Source organism: Grus americana, chromosome Z, assembly GCF_028858705.1.
Source record: "Grus americana isolate bGruAme1 chromosome Z, bGruAme1.mat, whole genome shotgun sequence".
Taxonomy (NCBI): Eukaryota; Metazoa; Chordata; class Aves; order Gruiformes; family Gruidae; genus Grus; species Grus americana.
In genome coordinates, this window is record NC_072891.1 from 9,771,364 (window position 1) to 9,788,017 (window position 16,654).

General features: G+C 38.8%; 1 protein-coding gene across 6 annotated transcripts in view; it reads right to left on the reverse strand.

Annotated features, from left to right (window-relative positions):
* KIAA1328 (KIAA1328 ortholog) overlaps window positions 1-16,654 on the reverse strand; it is a 180,218-nt gene that overhangs the window by 93,099 nt on the left and 70,465 nt on the right. For all 6 annotated transcript variants that reach the window (XR_008574656.1, XM_054809792.1, XM_054809789.1 and 3 more), the window contains one exon: window positions 12,395-12,522. Coding sequence is in view for 5 of the 6 variants with exons in the window: in XM_054809792.1 (XP_054665767.1) it covers window positions 12,395-12,522 (128 nt within the window). In the remaining variant the exon portion in view is untranslated. The remainder of the gene's footprint in view (window positions 1-12,394; window positions 12,523-16,654) is intronic.

Below are 16,654 nucleotides of genomic sequence, written 5' to 3' on the forward strand. Positions count from 1 at the left end.
TCAAGTTTCTACAGGTTTGAAAATACAAAGACTGACATTTCAGATCCCATACTCAAGTGTGTCATTAACCAGAAATTGAAATGGGAACATTTCCACTTTCTCAGAAATACTCAGTTTGTTAGGGTGATAACTGCACTAACTGCTTTTGAGTTTTTGTGAAGCTACTAAATATGACTCTACTTCAACACAGACAGGAAGGAGGAGTCACAATGGCAAAAGAAAAATCCTGAATTGGTGCCTTACCCAGCACAATATGCCCTGAGAATTGAATAGTTTCAAAGCTCTGCCAAAATAGCTATTTGTAAGTGGCTAATGGCAAAAATGTTTTATTCTGTTTATGTCAAAGACATGTTTGTCAGGCACTGGACAGCCAGACAAATCAGGGTCTAATTAGTTCAGTCAATTCCCTCAGTTTTATCCTTTCAGTCTACACTGAGTTATTAAAGCAGCAGAAATAAAATGCTACTGAGACAGCAATAAGGGAAATAAGATGTCAGAACTCTATTAACAATGGCATTTTCAGGAAGCAATGTAAATAGAAAATCAAATTTATGCAAGAAATATATATCAGTAAGTAATACTCAATATAATCATCTTACATTTATCTTTAAAGCAGCTTTCATCTCCAACTGATTTTAAAAAAATGCTTCAATACATTGACATCATGACTTCTTTGGAACAGTGACCATCATTCAGATTCAGATGCCTACCTAGTACAAGAGGATATTGGTCCCCAACCCAAATACTACAGTTGTACAAATAACAGTGTGTGAGTAATAATTTATTCCACCCTTGACATTTAGCCAGCTCAGAGAGAACGTGTGATGGTTAAGCAGTTGCAAGATAAAAAGAACCGGAAAATGCCACATTCAATTGAAATGACAGGAAATATTTAGGTAGACAGAATGTAATAAATTTGGCAGACTTACGGGAGTTTAATTGCTCCTTTGTGAAAAGGGATGCATACATGTAAAAATCATAACTGTGAGGACTGGTTTCTGGGAGGGCCAGCTCTCTGTTAGGGGTATCTAAATCTTCATAATTTGAGTATGACCATCATATTTCTCATCCCACGGCGGTGATGGTTGTATTGGTGGCAGCACCGCTCAGCTCTGTGCCAGGCTTCATGCAGGCACAAGGAGGACAGTGGCCACTGGCCCCAGAGGAGCTGTCACATGTACCTGCAACTTTCTGGTCTTGCATCGGCTCACATTTGCTAGCACAGAGGGATGTTTCCTACTTCAGGCTGCATCTGCTGCCCAAATAATTGAACCTCATTTGCTCCCAGAAGACAGTAGGATGCACTATTTTTCTCCCCCTACCACTGTGAAATAGCTCATCTACAGCAATGTCTGGGAAGTCCCACTGTGGCTCTTAATCAAGTGTCTCAAGTCAAACTGTCCATTGAACCATGACACAAAGATTCCTTCACTAACAGAGGGGAAAAAACTGGTTATTTCACCAACACCTTCACTGGACAAGGAGAGATTTTTCCCCAGCTTTTGTTTGGTTATTAAAAAGTGACCAGCTTCTCATTTTACAGTGTTGCTGACATTTCAAAACATTTCCTTAATATCCTTAAACTCCTTCTTATTAGTTTATTATAACAGAACTATTGGTCTCTTACTTCAATCTATTAAATTTCTCCTACTAGGGAAAAAAGTTAAAAGGGCATAATGAACAACCCCGTTTTTGCCAGGTCTGTTGGCAGCCTGTCACCTGGAATATGCTCCCACACAGAAGTTTAGACTCAAGAGTCCAAAAGGTTGAAGACAAATGAAAAGGAATACTTAAAATATTTACTAATTTTAACACAAGGGATTAGTTCAACATATAAACAGCTTTAATGATATGTCAGAAAATCAACAAGTCACACAAAAAAACCCATGGTCTTACTTATTACTTAGGATTGTACACTAGTGATGATGCCATCTAATCATTCATGAAAAAGTAAAAGGAGTATCTTTATATTTGATAAAATAATGAAGATTTCAGAAAAAAAGATGCCCAGATTCTTCTAAACTGAATCATGAGCTAGATTTTAGTCACCTTCTGGAGATGCCTCACACTTTCCCTCTTGCTTTCTACAGACAGACCCAAGAGTAACTAGGGGTCCTATCACTCACATCATTGGGAAGAAGGAATCAAGGAGTAACTTTCTAATATGCTAGTGTTCACTGAGTTACTTATCCTGACTGACAAATCCCTAAAAAAGAAAAACCCCAAAAAAACCCAAACCCACCTGCAAGTTTTGACATACTGTTTTTAAAGAAAATCTGTCGTCCTCCACATTTACTTCTACAGCTATAAATAAGCATGTTGTTACAATAACAGTACTTGGGATAAGCCATTATAATAGAATTAATGCTAAAATAAACAGATAATAAGAATGCATAGGTATATGTCTAGCCAATAGAGGACTCCAGTGTTTTCTTCTCGTATTTTACTTAGAGAAGTGTAAACTCTTCATTTCAGATGATGTGATCCTTTTTATCTCTAAAGTATAAACATGTCCATGAAATGACTCATATGATATGTGTGTGTGTCTTCTGGCATACAGCATCGGAAGGTTTTTCCCCATGTTGAGTACTTGTTATTTCTAACCCAGCACAGGAAAAAAAGACTACCTTTTTACAAGAATTAACTTACGTATGGAGAAGCCCCAGACTCAGTTCTTACAGTCCCTTAAACTCATAGCTAGACAAACAATTCAACTTTGCATTTACACAACATTTTAAATTCTCTGAGTTTACATGCTCTAACAGCGGGTATCATCTTCTATTTAAAGAGAAAGAAACTAAGCCAGCAAGCAATTAAATAACTTGATGGCAAGACAGTAATAGAACAGAATTAGATCCCAATTTATCTGCTTGCCAGCCCTCATCTACCTGGTAGACCAGAACAGCACAGTCCCAGTAGCACACTTTTATGCAGAATTCTCATGGTCAGCACAAGTAATGAAAAATATTAATCAAAACTTCTCATGTCCCTTTAATGACATTCCCACGGATAAAATGAAAAACAAAGGCCTAAATATTAAAAGACCTTTCTGCATGTGTGTCTGAACTCTCATTTCCTCAAATAAAAAGGACCTTCTCCAGACATATGACTAGTTCTGTTTTCACTTGAAGCTCTAGAATCTACACAAAGGACCTAAGATAACATTTCAAAAGGCTGACATCTGTTGATTAACTAGAACATCCAAGTTAAATATAAATATTTAAAAAAAAAAAGATTAAATTGGGACTTACTTCTGTGTTAAGATTTAGAAAAAGTAGTTTCACAACCAGAGACAGTATTACATTCAAGCTTGCTTACATGTACATCAATTCAAGTGTGAATGCTGAACTTGTGCTGGTGTTTGAGCCATAGGTTTGTGTCTTCACCAGGTGCTACATATTGGTTTGAAAAACAAAAGGTTACTTACAAGTCAGTCTGTCTATACATTCATGTGATGGTTACATATGCTCCCAGGCACACCGAGCAGAAGGATTTTTGCATTAGCAGTGCTGGTCAGAAGTAAGTCCTTAGCACATATACGGACATGCATGCTGCTACCTGAACAATTCAGTGCATCCCAGGTCCTCTGTTCTTCTCAGCCTCAAATTCTCTAGGGACTCCAAAGCAGTGCACCCACAGTAATGCAAAACTTACAGATCAAAATAAATGTTCTTTCTCCTTCAACCCCATGCCTAGATGTACACGCTCACTACAAGAGACACTATCAAGTACTCCAAAATGAGAAATCACTAGGAGTCCCAGAGTGCCTAACTGAATGAGTCCTGAAGGGTAAGCATCCAACAGGAAGAGTTGTGCCAATAAGCTGTATTAACAGTGGAGTGTTGTGCTTTATGTGATGAATGTATGGATCCCAGAAAAAGAAGTGTTCTCCACCAGCTGTCACTTGAAATCCAGAAGACTGACCTCAGTTGCTCATAGACTGTTCTACCTTTGCAGACTCACGAGCTCATTTACTGAGACAAGTTCTCTATTAAAATTTTCATTCTCATTTTCTGTAACCATGAACATAAATGACATTCTTAATACAACTGTGAGTAAAAGCTTTTCTGCTGAGGTTTAACGTGACATTAGCCTGCAAGAGTGGGTCCTTCACCTAGACATAGAAGGCATCAACATCCTTACTACATTGTGAAAAGTCCTCTCTCTGAAGTTTTAGAGCAGAAACATTCATCAGATGCACTGTAAACTGACAGTTTTCAACTGAGGTACTGATGTTCATGACCCAGCTCCAGAGAGCAAGATGAGTTTTTGGAGTTACACAGCAGAAAACAGAAGACATTCTGAAAATTTGTTTGGCCTGCCCTAGCCAACAGGATGGCTGCTGCTTATGGAGAGGAGTACAGATGGGGAAAGATGTAACATGGAATCAAATGAATTTATTGCAGATTGACTAGAAATTACTTTATTTCAAGGCAAAGATAAACCTCAAGGTAATCCAAACCTCCGAGACAGGTCAAAGGACATCATCTGTTTTGCCCCACTCTAAATCTTAGGAAGTAGCTCAGCCAGCCTGAGAAACCATGTATCTGTGTGGTTAGCTTTGTCTACTTTGGTTTCAGACTGACAGTTTTCTTGCATAGATGAGACACTCATGCATCCCTGTTTGTGTTGATGGTAATATGAATCATCACTGGCACATGATAGTCCTGAATGTCTGCATGGTCTGTTTCTACCCACATCCCAAGCTCTGAAATCATAAGAGTGAATTTCCAAAATGAAGAAAAATGTGTATTACTATACATCTGAAAGTGGGACATTTCAGACATTTTCTGGCATCTGTTATGAATAGATGGCAATCAAAAATTGTTATGCAACGATATTTAACACATTCACTGGATCAGAGAGAGGTAACCAGGCTGTTCTAAACCATAATCACATGCAACGTGTATGCAGTCTTGCAATAAATGTCATAGATGTACAGTCTGTGCTGATGCCAGCTCACCAGATATATTCTGCTTATATAGGGAAATGAGTTCAGCTGTCTCAAGAGCTTTATGAATTTGTCCTATGGTGGATAAAATCCCAGGAGGAGAGTCCTTATAAACTTCAAATGGCAAACTGTGCATCAGAAAAACTTTAAGTTTGAACTTTTTGCAGCTCAAAATGAGAAACTCAAGCTAAATCTTAGGGTATTCAGAACTAACTCAAAGAGATATTTCTGCAGGCAATCATCCTGGTACAGACAGATAACAAATTCCCACCTTCTTAGCTGAAAGAAAATTACAGCCCTGGCTCTCATGAAAAATCTTTCTGCCATACAAAGACCAACCTATAGTGCCCTGAACTGATAATCACCTGGTTTTCATTAAAGAAAGACACTTCTAATTAAACAACCTGATCAACACACAAAAATGTGTGTTTTGCAGGCAAGAGATGGTAAGCAATTTACCTTTCAATATAATAATCACTAATATCACACTATGTGGAATTTAAACTGATGAATAAAGGGATTTAGGTTATAAAGTCCTAGGTTAGAATATAGCCTGTATTTGTTTCAATTGCAAGAAATAGCAATTCTAATTGTTTCCACTTTAAGAAATAAGGGTCCAGTTGTTGGACTATTGCTACTGGCCCAGAAGCATTTTTACTCTTTACCAAAACAGGTTCTCACAGGATGATCTCTCTCTTCAACCGGATTGATGAAGAGAGGATACAGAACAAAGTCACATAAAAATTCAGGTTGGAAGCGAACTCTGCTAGTTATCTGGTCCAAACCTCAGCAAAACAAAGCCACCTTCAAAGTTACATTAGGTTGCTAGTTAGGCTTTGAAAGTCCAGCACTGGTTTTCAACAAGTCAGGAACTTCAGGAATGTAATCCTGATCACAACATACAGGACCTGCCACACCTAGAGGAATCTGAGAAGTCTGTTTACCAGGAACTGGTGAATCAAGGAGGATGGAAGTACATGAGAAACTGATTTTCAAGAGTCTCATCTTTTGAAAAAGACTAAAGACAGCAGAACCAAAGGGCACATGCATAGGTCAAACAAACTACACAACCAAAAGTGCCAGCATATGAGTAGGCAGCTGGAATGTTTGCACTCCTAATGGCTGTCAGGTAAACAGGTAACTCCACAAAGTGATGGGTAGAACAGAAGTTTTCTTCCTCAAGGTCTGTAGCATAATACAAAATTTTTGACTGTAAGTGCAGTCTTATGAAGCCTTGCATTCACTGAAGGAGCCTTTCTCTCATTTCAAAGGGAGATTGAGAGGATGCTGGTATGGTCACAATGGTCTCTGCGAGGGTTATACTGAAGAAATTGCAATATCTGATCTAAGAGTTTGTAAAGTGCTTCTCAAGGACAGACAGTCCTGCTACAAATTTCTTAAACTCTCATACAGATCCAGAGGTATCATTTCACAATAGTAACAATATCATCAGAAGTCTACAAGGGCAAGAGAATGTTTTGCTCTAAAGGAAGGCACTGTCTTCTTTCCCCAACACAAAAAACATATACCAGAGATGAGTGTCCACCTAAGGAAAAGATTTCCACAGGAGGGACAGCTTTTAAAGCCAAATGAAAATGAAACCGAAACAGGCATCTTCAAAAAAAGAAAATCAAAAGACCCTAAAAAGACCAGAGACGAGGCTGATTAAAGACAATAGAACAAAGACATAGAACTGGTGCAGATCTCAGTTAAGCAGTGAACTGCTCAGACCTCGCTTAAGCAGTGAGCTGAGAGTGAAGTGCTTATCACCACGAATACAGCATCACTAACAGCATGCAAGTAGATCTGGCTTTTATGTGAGCCAAACAGTTCTACTATGGCACACATTTCCAGGGGATCGAGTGCTGGTGAAATTCTATTGTGAATGTTAGCAATACTGATGTCTCCTTTTCATTTAAATATTTATGTCCACCTGCATCGCTGTTTGGTGTTAGCATTTTTTAGAAAAGACAGGTAAATTAACTATGACTTTTAAACATAGAGGTGAAAGGAAAAAACATGATTTTTCTTCATCGTATTATAAGGTATTCTATTCCAGACCACCTTAAGTTTGAAATATCATCACTAATCACTTTGAACACCATGAAGAAGCACCCAAAACCTGACATTCTCAGTAGAAAACAGAAAGAATGAGGACAAAAACATTATCTCTCTTTTACAGATAAGAGAGGCACAGGGAAAGATCAGAGGATTTGCCAAAAGTAACACAGGTAAGGCAAGGCTATTCCCGATATTTACTCATGCTAAAACTCTGTCTCTGTCTGGCCTCATAAAATTATTCCAATACCCTTGGGTCTACAGTCAAATTAGTTCTTTATTTATTATCCCAGTTCTCAAGTATCTTTCAGATGGGCTCATCCATTGTTCCTGTACAGCTGGGTAAACAGACAAAGTCAATTCTATCATGCAGGTTTACCTTATAGCAATTAAAACCTTTTGCATATGTAGGATTTTTTTTTTCTTTAAGCAAGTTAAGAATGTGTTTAAAGGTGACCTGTGTTGAAAAAAAGAGGAATGGGAAAGTTTGGGGAGAATCGGAAAGTAAGGGCTTCTGAAGACTGATTTATTTCAATATCCTTTTCAAAGGAAAAAAATAATAAATCAAATAACCAATGTTTGAAGCTTTAGTATGTAATCACCCTTATTAAGGCAAATAATGATAATGATACAGACAAGAATTTTAGTCACTGACATGAAAAAAAAAAAACAACCAAGGCTTTCTAGTCCTTGCAAGAAAAGGCTTCCTTTGGACTTCACTGTGATATGACACCACAACTGTGTCAAAATTTTTTAATATGAACAAGTGATTCAAGAGAAATAGTAACATTTAAAAAAAAGGTAAAAAAAAAAATAGTCTCCTTGCAAAAGTTAATCATCTTAACATTTTACAATCTTCCCAAAGCAGACTGTATCTTTCAGTATGCTTGCACAGTGCTTAGTACACAACAGCACGTCATTCCTGATGAGGGCCTCTGACATTACTCTAATGCAAACACCAAACAGGAGGCAGATAACATAATACACAAGAAAGGGGGAGAGCAAATATGCCATTGAGAATAATTATAGAATCACAGAATGGTTTGGGTTGGAAGGGACCTTAAAGATCATTTAGTTCCAACCCCCCCTCCACTAGACCAGGTTGCCCAAAGCCCCATCCAACCTGGCCTGGAACACTTCCAGGGAGGGGTCATCCACAGCTTCTTTGGGAAAGCTGTTCCAATTCTTGATCTTCCTTTCTGTCTACAATCCCACCCCATACCTATGCTGTTTCTACACAGGGGAAAGAACCAATGCTTAAAAAAAATATAAAAAGAATCTGTGTAAATCAAGGGAATTAGCAGATGTATTGGTAATCTTCCACAAATAAGAAACAAAAGCTGCCAGCTGTACTTGTAAATTCAAATATCAGCATGAATAGGCAATGCTGAAACTACAGGTATTATCTTTCTTTTAGGTGAAGTAGCTCAAGAATCCCAGTCCTGCAGAAACTCAGCTGCCTGTCGAACTTCTGTGACTCAAGTCCTACCCTATGCTACAGAACATCTACAGAGACTTGCCAAAGTAAACTGGATTCTTGCCACTGTTTGAGATGGCAGTGAAGCAGCAACTATTTAACTAGGTCAGACCTGATTATCTAGAACAAGGGCAATTTTCTTTACATCTCTGTGTAAAGCTTCTGAAAATGGCAAACACTGAGCATTTGGGAGCTGCAGAAAGAACATCCAAAAAATCATTTTTGATAGAAGAAGTTTAACTACATTTTAATATGGATTGTATTTTCCATTAACATCAGGGCAGAAGCCTATTGTTCAGTAGAGCTCTTCACTTCCTTTACACAAGAGCTATCTCTTTGAATCTGTCTGAGTCAACTTTAGTGACCACTTTAATATTCACTTTACAATTAATGCTTCTTTTTATAGGCTGGTAGAAGGTAAACCAATTTCAGTTCGGCTTCTAGGTATTGAATTTATTATAAAAAGTTATGTACTTAAAACTCCTGTAATGAAACCAGAGGCATCATGAGATATTAACCTAGAGTTAATGCTGAGAAGGCCAGTTTGAATAATTCAATTCATGTCACCTTAAGTATCTTTTCAAATGGAATTAACTTTATCTCACAAAAAAGGAAGCTCCATGTTCCAGTTACTGATTACTGACTCCACGAGAGTTCTGTCTTAAATCATCTCACCACCATCTTCCCAGTAATTTTATTTCACTACCACCAGAATGCTTCTTTAAATTTGGGGGGCTGACTTTTGTTATGAAGAAGCAATATTAGGTAAGAGGAAAGCGTGATTTCAGAATTATTGCTACCTTAAGGTGATGCTAAACCAGACAAAAATAAAAATTAATACCAAAGTAGCTGCATTAGCTCAATATGGCTACAAGCCAGGGCTGCATTTCAGCCACATGCACACAGCTACTGCAGTCCTTTGCCTCCCATACAACTCCACCCTTTTTTGCAACAATGCCACAGATCTTTGGTAATGCTGCAGTTCTCTTCACCTGTTAACTGTCTCATTCTAACGCAAAGCCCAGCATTTAAAGACTGAAAGGAGATGCTTTCAAATACCTGTCTAAGCCCAGGTGAAAGTGACAGCTCATGGTCAGCATTATGGTACAGTAAGAATGAGGGAGCCAGACAGGTGAAAAGCAGGTGATGTTAACATATAGGTGTACCATTAGAAATCAATCAAAATAAACAAGTAGGGGAAAATGAACAGAAACAAGAAAGAACAGCTCGTAACAGGCAGAACAAAGAAGTGCTTCAGTATGGAGTATAACTGTGCAGTCCCATGTTTCTGGAAGACACAGGAAAATCAGAACAACATCTTACATAGAAGCATGGATGCCCCGGTAACATCAGCAGTCACCTGAAACAAGAAACAATGATTACCTCTCCTAGACAGTTCAAAGAAATGAAAAGTAGGTAGCAAGCTAGCATCTATTGATTTAAAGCCAGACATATCCAGGATTTCCTTAGCCCAATGAAAAACAAACAATAGGAAAAAGATTCCCAATGGATCAGGACTCAAACAAAACTCAGGAAGACTTCCTTTAGCCTAATATTTAAACAAGGTGGCTTTTCTCAAAGTCCAGCTTAAAACAAAAAGAGGAAGAGCATAAAAGCTTCAGCAGGGCAAAGAAAGTTGGCATGGGCAGCACTTAGAGCAGGAGAAAAGTTTTCTGGGTCTGTCCCCGTCCCAGTTCTTACCTCCCAAAAATCCCTCCCTGCTGCATTCCCCTGTGGCATTCCCCATCGAGGCAGACACCAGAATGCAAGCCCTATGCCTGCCTGAACTACTGTGCTAAGACAACGCTCAACCAGAACAAAAAAAAGACCAACTACAACCCTAAGAGCTCACCGTTTGGGTATTAAGGCAAGAGACAAAAAGACAATAACAAAAAAGGTGTGTGAAAATAACACAATAGTTCAACAAGAAGCAGCCCAGTAACTTTTTCACAGCTGTCACATGAAGGAGTGTGCTAAGGAAAGAAGCAACGCAATGAGGCAGTCTTGCAAATCTCTCCACAGTTTCTGAGCTGTGAGAAGCATAGCATGAAGTGCTTGTTTGGAAACAAAGGCAGTAATTTATAAAGCCAAATGCATTCAAGATATAAGCAGCTCTATGCTTACCAGGACTGCATAGAAAGAGAAAATTGAAGAAGGCGGCTAGAAACATTGGAAAAGTTTTGCAAGCTACAAGAAAAAACAATTGAAACAAGCTTTGGCAGGTTTTTATCTATGCCTACAAACCTTTGCACAGGGCAAGGGGGTTAGGGCAATTTCAGACCTGCTAGGCTGGAGCTGTAGACTAGGTAACTATAAATGAAATGTCAAGGCAAACCTCGATTTTACATTTGTGGACAAAAGTACCTGTAAGTATAGAGAAAAGGAATAATGGGATCAAACATAAGCTTGATAGAACTTTGCACATGAAATCAGAAAAGAAGTTTAAAGAAGTCTCTGTGAATACATTGATAGAGTGACTAGGAAGACAGAAGAACAAGAGGAGATGAACATGGATTGCTGTACCAGCAGATGCTGATTTGACAGTTAATGGGCTGAAGGTTTCCTCTTCTCTGCTTCTGTATTTCAGCACTGTAGATGCGATTACACCATATACCTTTATACTAGGTGCTAACCTAGTACAAGATATATGTATTTAAAGTTGAAAGATGAAAGGTTAAGCATGGCAGAACCTGACAGAGCTATTAGCATCGTTCCAAACAGCTGCCAGGGTGCTGTTGGACTACATGGGCCCCTCTGGACTGTGTTCCTCAAAGATCCCCCGCAAGTTGCATATCACAGGCAAGAACAAAGGTGTCATACATTCTCAGAGAAAAAGGTTCTTGTTTTGAACTCAATGCCATCATAAAATGGATTGCAGATAAAAATACGAAAGAATGGAAATGGAAAAAAAAAGCTTGAAGCTTGACATACAACTCAATGTCCAGCAACATAGTTTACAAAATAACCAGAACCATGACAATCATCAGCAGGATAAAAAACGATTCCTGATGCTGATGAAGTCAGAGAAGTATTGCTAACTGCTTCCTGAACACAGTTAAAAATGCACCTCTTCCTTCACAGGCTCCTGAGAAGTAGGATCTGTCTGTGCAATTTTGTTAGTAGGGAACCACCAAGAGGCCAGAATCAGGCCACCTTCTGGATAATCTGTGCTGATGACTTTACTTCTAGACTTATTATAAGCCTTGAAGACTCTTCCAGCAAAAGAAAGGATCAAGGTTCCAACCTATAAAAAAGGCATAGTCTTAGATAGGATAGATTCTGGAGATCTGCAGATGGAAGCTACTGAAAGGGAAAAGCAGGTAAGAACATTAGGTAGAGCATTTGCATAAGAAGCCTTAATTTCCAGGGATGCAAATCAAGCTATCAAGAAAAACATCTCAGGCAACCATGTTTTCAAGTCTCTGGGCACATGCATCTGAGAAACATTTTACCACTTAATTTAACACATTGTATCTCTAGTCAAGATTTGCTTGGTTTTTAACTGTATTATTGACCAAATACATCATCTGTAATGTCCTTTTCAGTCATCAAAAGCCACAGTGAAAACTTGAAAGCCGTATCTTCAGTGACTGCAATTATTTTACTGTTTAAGAAACAGGACAGAAAATCAAAGAGCATCTTAACTTCTTCCTTAGCAAAAGCACAGGTTCCTATGATTCCTACTCCATTACAACATAGTCAATGAACTTCACCCATTAATAAATTTAGGGATTTTTTTGTTTTCTTGCAATCCATGTATTAAGGAAAGGACTCATGGGAAGCCAATCACAAAACAGTATCTGCCACTGCATAATGCAAGACAATGCACTTAAAGTTGCAGTTCTAGTAAAAGAGAAAATATGTTTCAAAGCTGTCATTAAAAAAGGAGATGGGAGAAAAGATCTTACCTTCTGCTCCTGTTCCTTGGCAGCACTGAGTTCAGAAAGGGAGAGTGATAGTTTTTCCTGCTGCTCAGCTAGGTACTTCTGATAGAGGCTCAAAAGTTCCTGGCATTCTCTGTACTGCTGCTGCAGAGGTGAGACATCAGAAGTTAAGGGAAAAATACTCTTTAGTGAATAGTTAGAGTCAAATATATACCAACTTACTCTGTGTAAATCTGATTTAGATCCATAACAGTTCAATTTAAAAACAGATACTGTGTGTTTGAGTACTGCCTAATGATGATAAATCTGCCTAGCGATGAATGTTCAAGTACAACCTTCTTTGTAGTCAAGAGTGGAAAAAGAAGAATTGCACCAAATTCTTTTATCATTGGAAAAGGGACAGCAGCAGGAGGCAGGTGATGACATTGTTTCAGTTGGAACAATTACAACCCTCTGATTTGTATTCAGCAAAGCCAGACACTAGCAATGTTTATTTATAAATAAATAAATAGCCAGCCAAGTAAGTAAACAGTCCATTTTTAAGCACAGACATGGATTCACAAGCCCACATACCCAAATCCAATCTCTTTGCTTGAGCACCAACGGCTCCAAAGCCCACAGCCACAGATGCAGCACTACAGGCCTTTCAGAGACCAGGCATGATTTTTGGACAGTAATCTGGAGAAGCAGCAACTGTGGTGTTTGCAAGGATATTAGCAAGCAACAGTGTCCTGCCTTGCTTGCAGCATTGAAATTCCAACAGGAGATAAATCTGCTCTTCACCTGTCATTGTGTAATTCCCTCCCTTGCTCATGTAGCATGGTAAACCATTTATGCTCCCCTCTCTCCCCCCTCACTTTTAATTATACATGCAGATGGGATAAGGGCTCGCTGTCCAAAGAGATTACTCTGAATAAATACTTTAATAACAAGTCACTGCAATTAAGGTAGGGAACAAAAACTTCTTCAATCTATAAAATGGTGTTGAGTTACAGATTTCCTTAACATTTTTATGATCTAATCATTGCTTCTGGGCAAATTCATGTTGCAATCATTTTTGCCAATCACGGCTGCATAAATAACTCACTGCTTTGTTATTCCCTGTTATGACCCTGAGGGTTTTTTTTTCTTTTTTTTTTTATTCTTCTTCTTGTTCTTTTGGGGGAGGGGAGGCCTTGCCAGGGGTTGGTTGGTTGGTTGTTTTTTCTTTGCTTTAAATAAAAGCCTACACAGAGAATAAGTAAAACATTTTAGGAAGGAGTGGGAGGTTATTAAACCCCAACGTTTAAATCAATCATGAGAGCTCCTAGAACACCTCTGCTCAGCACCTGGAAATATGGGAGGGTACAAACAATGGTCTAAACAAGCTAATTGCTTTCTAGAGCCGCCTGCCTGAAGCCCGAGCTGTTTTACATTTCAGTTCATTTTGTCAGAGAGCACCAAAAGGCTGAAGTGATTTGTGGTGGTCTCAGGAGTCTCTGCCAGCTATGATGTATATAAAAGGAATTTTTTATTCCGGTTGTAACCATAGCAGTAATGTTTATAGTAGGTGAACATATTAGCCTGGACGCAGGGCATGAATTTTACTCTAGAAAAAGCCAGTTCATTTATACAGCCTAAGAGTTAAATGTCGGTATTTGAAGACAAATTATAGGGAAATTCATTTAAACTCATGTTATGTGGCAGAATATAAAAACAGACAGTCCTATCTTTATCAATTTTTTACAGCCTTCTTAATTCACTTTGCTTCCAGCAACCCCTTCCCCACAAAACAGATTTTACCCTCTTCTCCCTCCAGCCAGCACACTGCTGGCACAAGGAACAAGTACCCTAAACGGCCTTGGGACGACTGATGGCCATGCACCTACTCTCACTCTTGCCAGAGTTAATACCAGTCCTGCTGAAAGCCAGGCAAGACTGCCCTCACTCCCAAGCTTCACACATACACAGAGCAAGTCTACCATAAAAGAGATGCCCAAATTGTGTTTTACAGAATGCAAAGCCTTTGCTGTGCACAATGCCACCATCTCTTGCTTGCAGCTGCAAAATTTATTTAAAATACCGCTTAAAACATGACATGTAAAATTAACATTAGGAAAGCATGCAAGCAAATCGTGATTGTCCAGGGGTCAGTTATGCGATCATGAGTGGGAAAGGCAACAGTTAACATGAACTTGAAAAGCAACTGCGATAACCCTGAAATTCTTCTAAGATTTGGTCAGCACTGTAACTGTTAAAGCTTCCTGTATTAGAAGATTAAAACCATGTTCATTCACACAATCACTCTACATTAAGCAACGTATTGTTACAGCCACCATAGTCTAAGAGTCCAAAGTCCTGCTTTGCTTACTAAGTAAGGAAACGTGAAGCTTCAAATAGGAAAAAAAAAAAAAAATGTTAATTTGTTTAAGACGTATGCAGAATAGCTCTAAGTACGATAATTCTCCATAAAGTGCTGGTACATTTACTGCAGAATATGTTCTTAAGAAAAAAAAGCCTTAATATTAGATTTTACTCTTCCGTTCTATTGAATTTCTGCTAAAAGCAGCAAGATGATCTCTTTTTCCCCCCTACAAATTAGCCAAGCAATATACAACACTGTCACAAAAATATTTAAGTCATTCAGATATAACAAGGGCACATATGTACTATGGCAATACAGTCTCTAGACAAATACAGAAGTGATAATAAATATTTTCATAATTGCTTTAAGAAAATGTTTATAAAAGTAAAAAAAAAATATAGGACAAGAGGTCCTACAGATTTCTATTCCACAGAAAAAGTAATGCACCTAAACGCTCACATCAGATATTTCTTCATGTGTTCAGGAGCACAAATATTGGATGTACAATATGTTGGCATTTCACTGAATAGTAGTTTTATGTCCAAGAAATATGCATTTGAATGTACCTGAGTAATACATTTTATGCAGTTTGTTAGTAAAGTGTTAAGGTTGTCCATGAGGGGGAGAGAAACAAAACAAAAAAAAAATATCAAAATCAGTAATGAAAAGGTTAAAATTTAAAAAGCCACATTTACATGTCATACTGCAAGTACTATATATTTTATTGAATAAATTAGTTAATTTCATCACTGAATATAAGTCACAGAATTAAGAGTTCATTTATGGCTCTTAAGAGATAATAACCTCAGTGGAGATAGAGCTGGCTTTGAGAAGAAGGACTGCTAACATGCAGTGGTGGCACAATTACAGAGGCTAGGAACAGATTTCCGGGGAGAGGGACATTAGGCAGGGAACAAAGAGCTTTTCCTAGGGGTAAAGCTTCATAAGAAGGCACAGCCAACCTAATGCTCAACTGCTGCCAAAGACACGCTCCCACTCACCCCCCTCAGTCTCACTGCCTCCATCTGCACCAGCTCTGCAGCTCTCCCAAACCCCTCACTCACTCCAAAGGCTCAGCAAACCGACCCAGCAAGGTAAAGGGTCAGTCAAGCACAAGAGCTAGCACAAAGCGAGCAGCTGGGAGAGGGGGACATCTCTTCTAGTAGCAGCGAGCTTGTCTGGTAGCATCCATCCACCTTCCAAAGTCTCAACCCTACTCTCTCTCCCGTTCCACTCTTAAGGCTCAGGCTTTTAAGTCTGCTCTATGACTGCACCAACTACTGCCAGCTTACTCATTGCTGAAATACTTTAAGCCCTCTCACAAGCTGAAGCAGGACAAACAGCTACAGTTCCTTGCTTCCCCAGAAACTGGGAGACAGCAGGTAGGAAAGAGATGGGAGAAAAAGTTTCAATCTCTAGCATATCCACTGACCTCCTGTGCTGTTCCCAGTACACTGCTTCCACTGCCTCTTTGACTGTACGTGAAGCCGAGCTTAAAATCTGAAGTGTTTTTGTTTAGAGCATTCAGCTGTTTCCTAGAAAGCTTTTGAATTCTACACATCAGCCTCCGCATCCTTCCGTGAGTAATGTTCACGCTACAGCAGTTCAAACGCCCACTGGTCTCTTCATCTACAGGCAAGGTTTTCAAATAAAGCCAACACCAGGCTACTCCACAAGGGTCGTTTGCTGAAGTTCTGCCTTTGTTAGTCACTTCTTGTAAGAGGACAAAGAAAGAAATAAGGTAGAAGATCTTGTCTTTAGAAACAAGGGGAGTTTTAGCCTGTATCATTCAAGAAGAAATGTTTAGCTTTACCTCACTTTATTTTGAAGAAAAAAAAAATTAAAGCAGCCTCCCATCTCAGGAATCTGGGGCTAGAAAAAAGTTTTCTAGAAGGTATTAGCAAGGGAAGAGAACACTACTGATGAGATTTTTTGGCAAT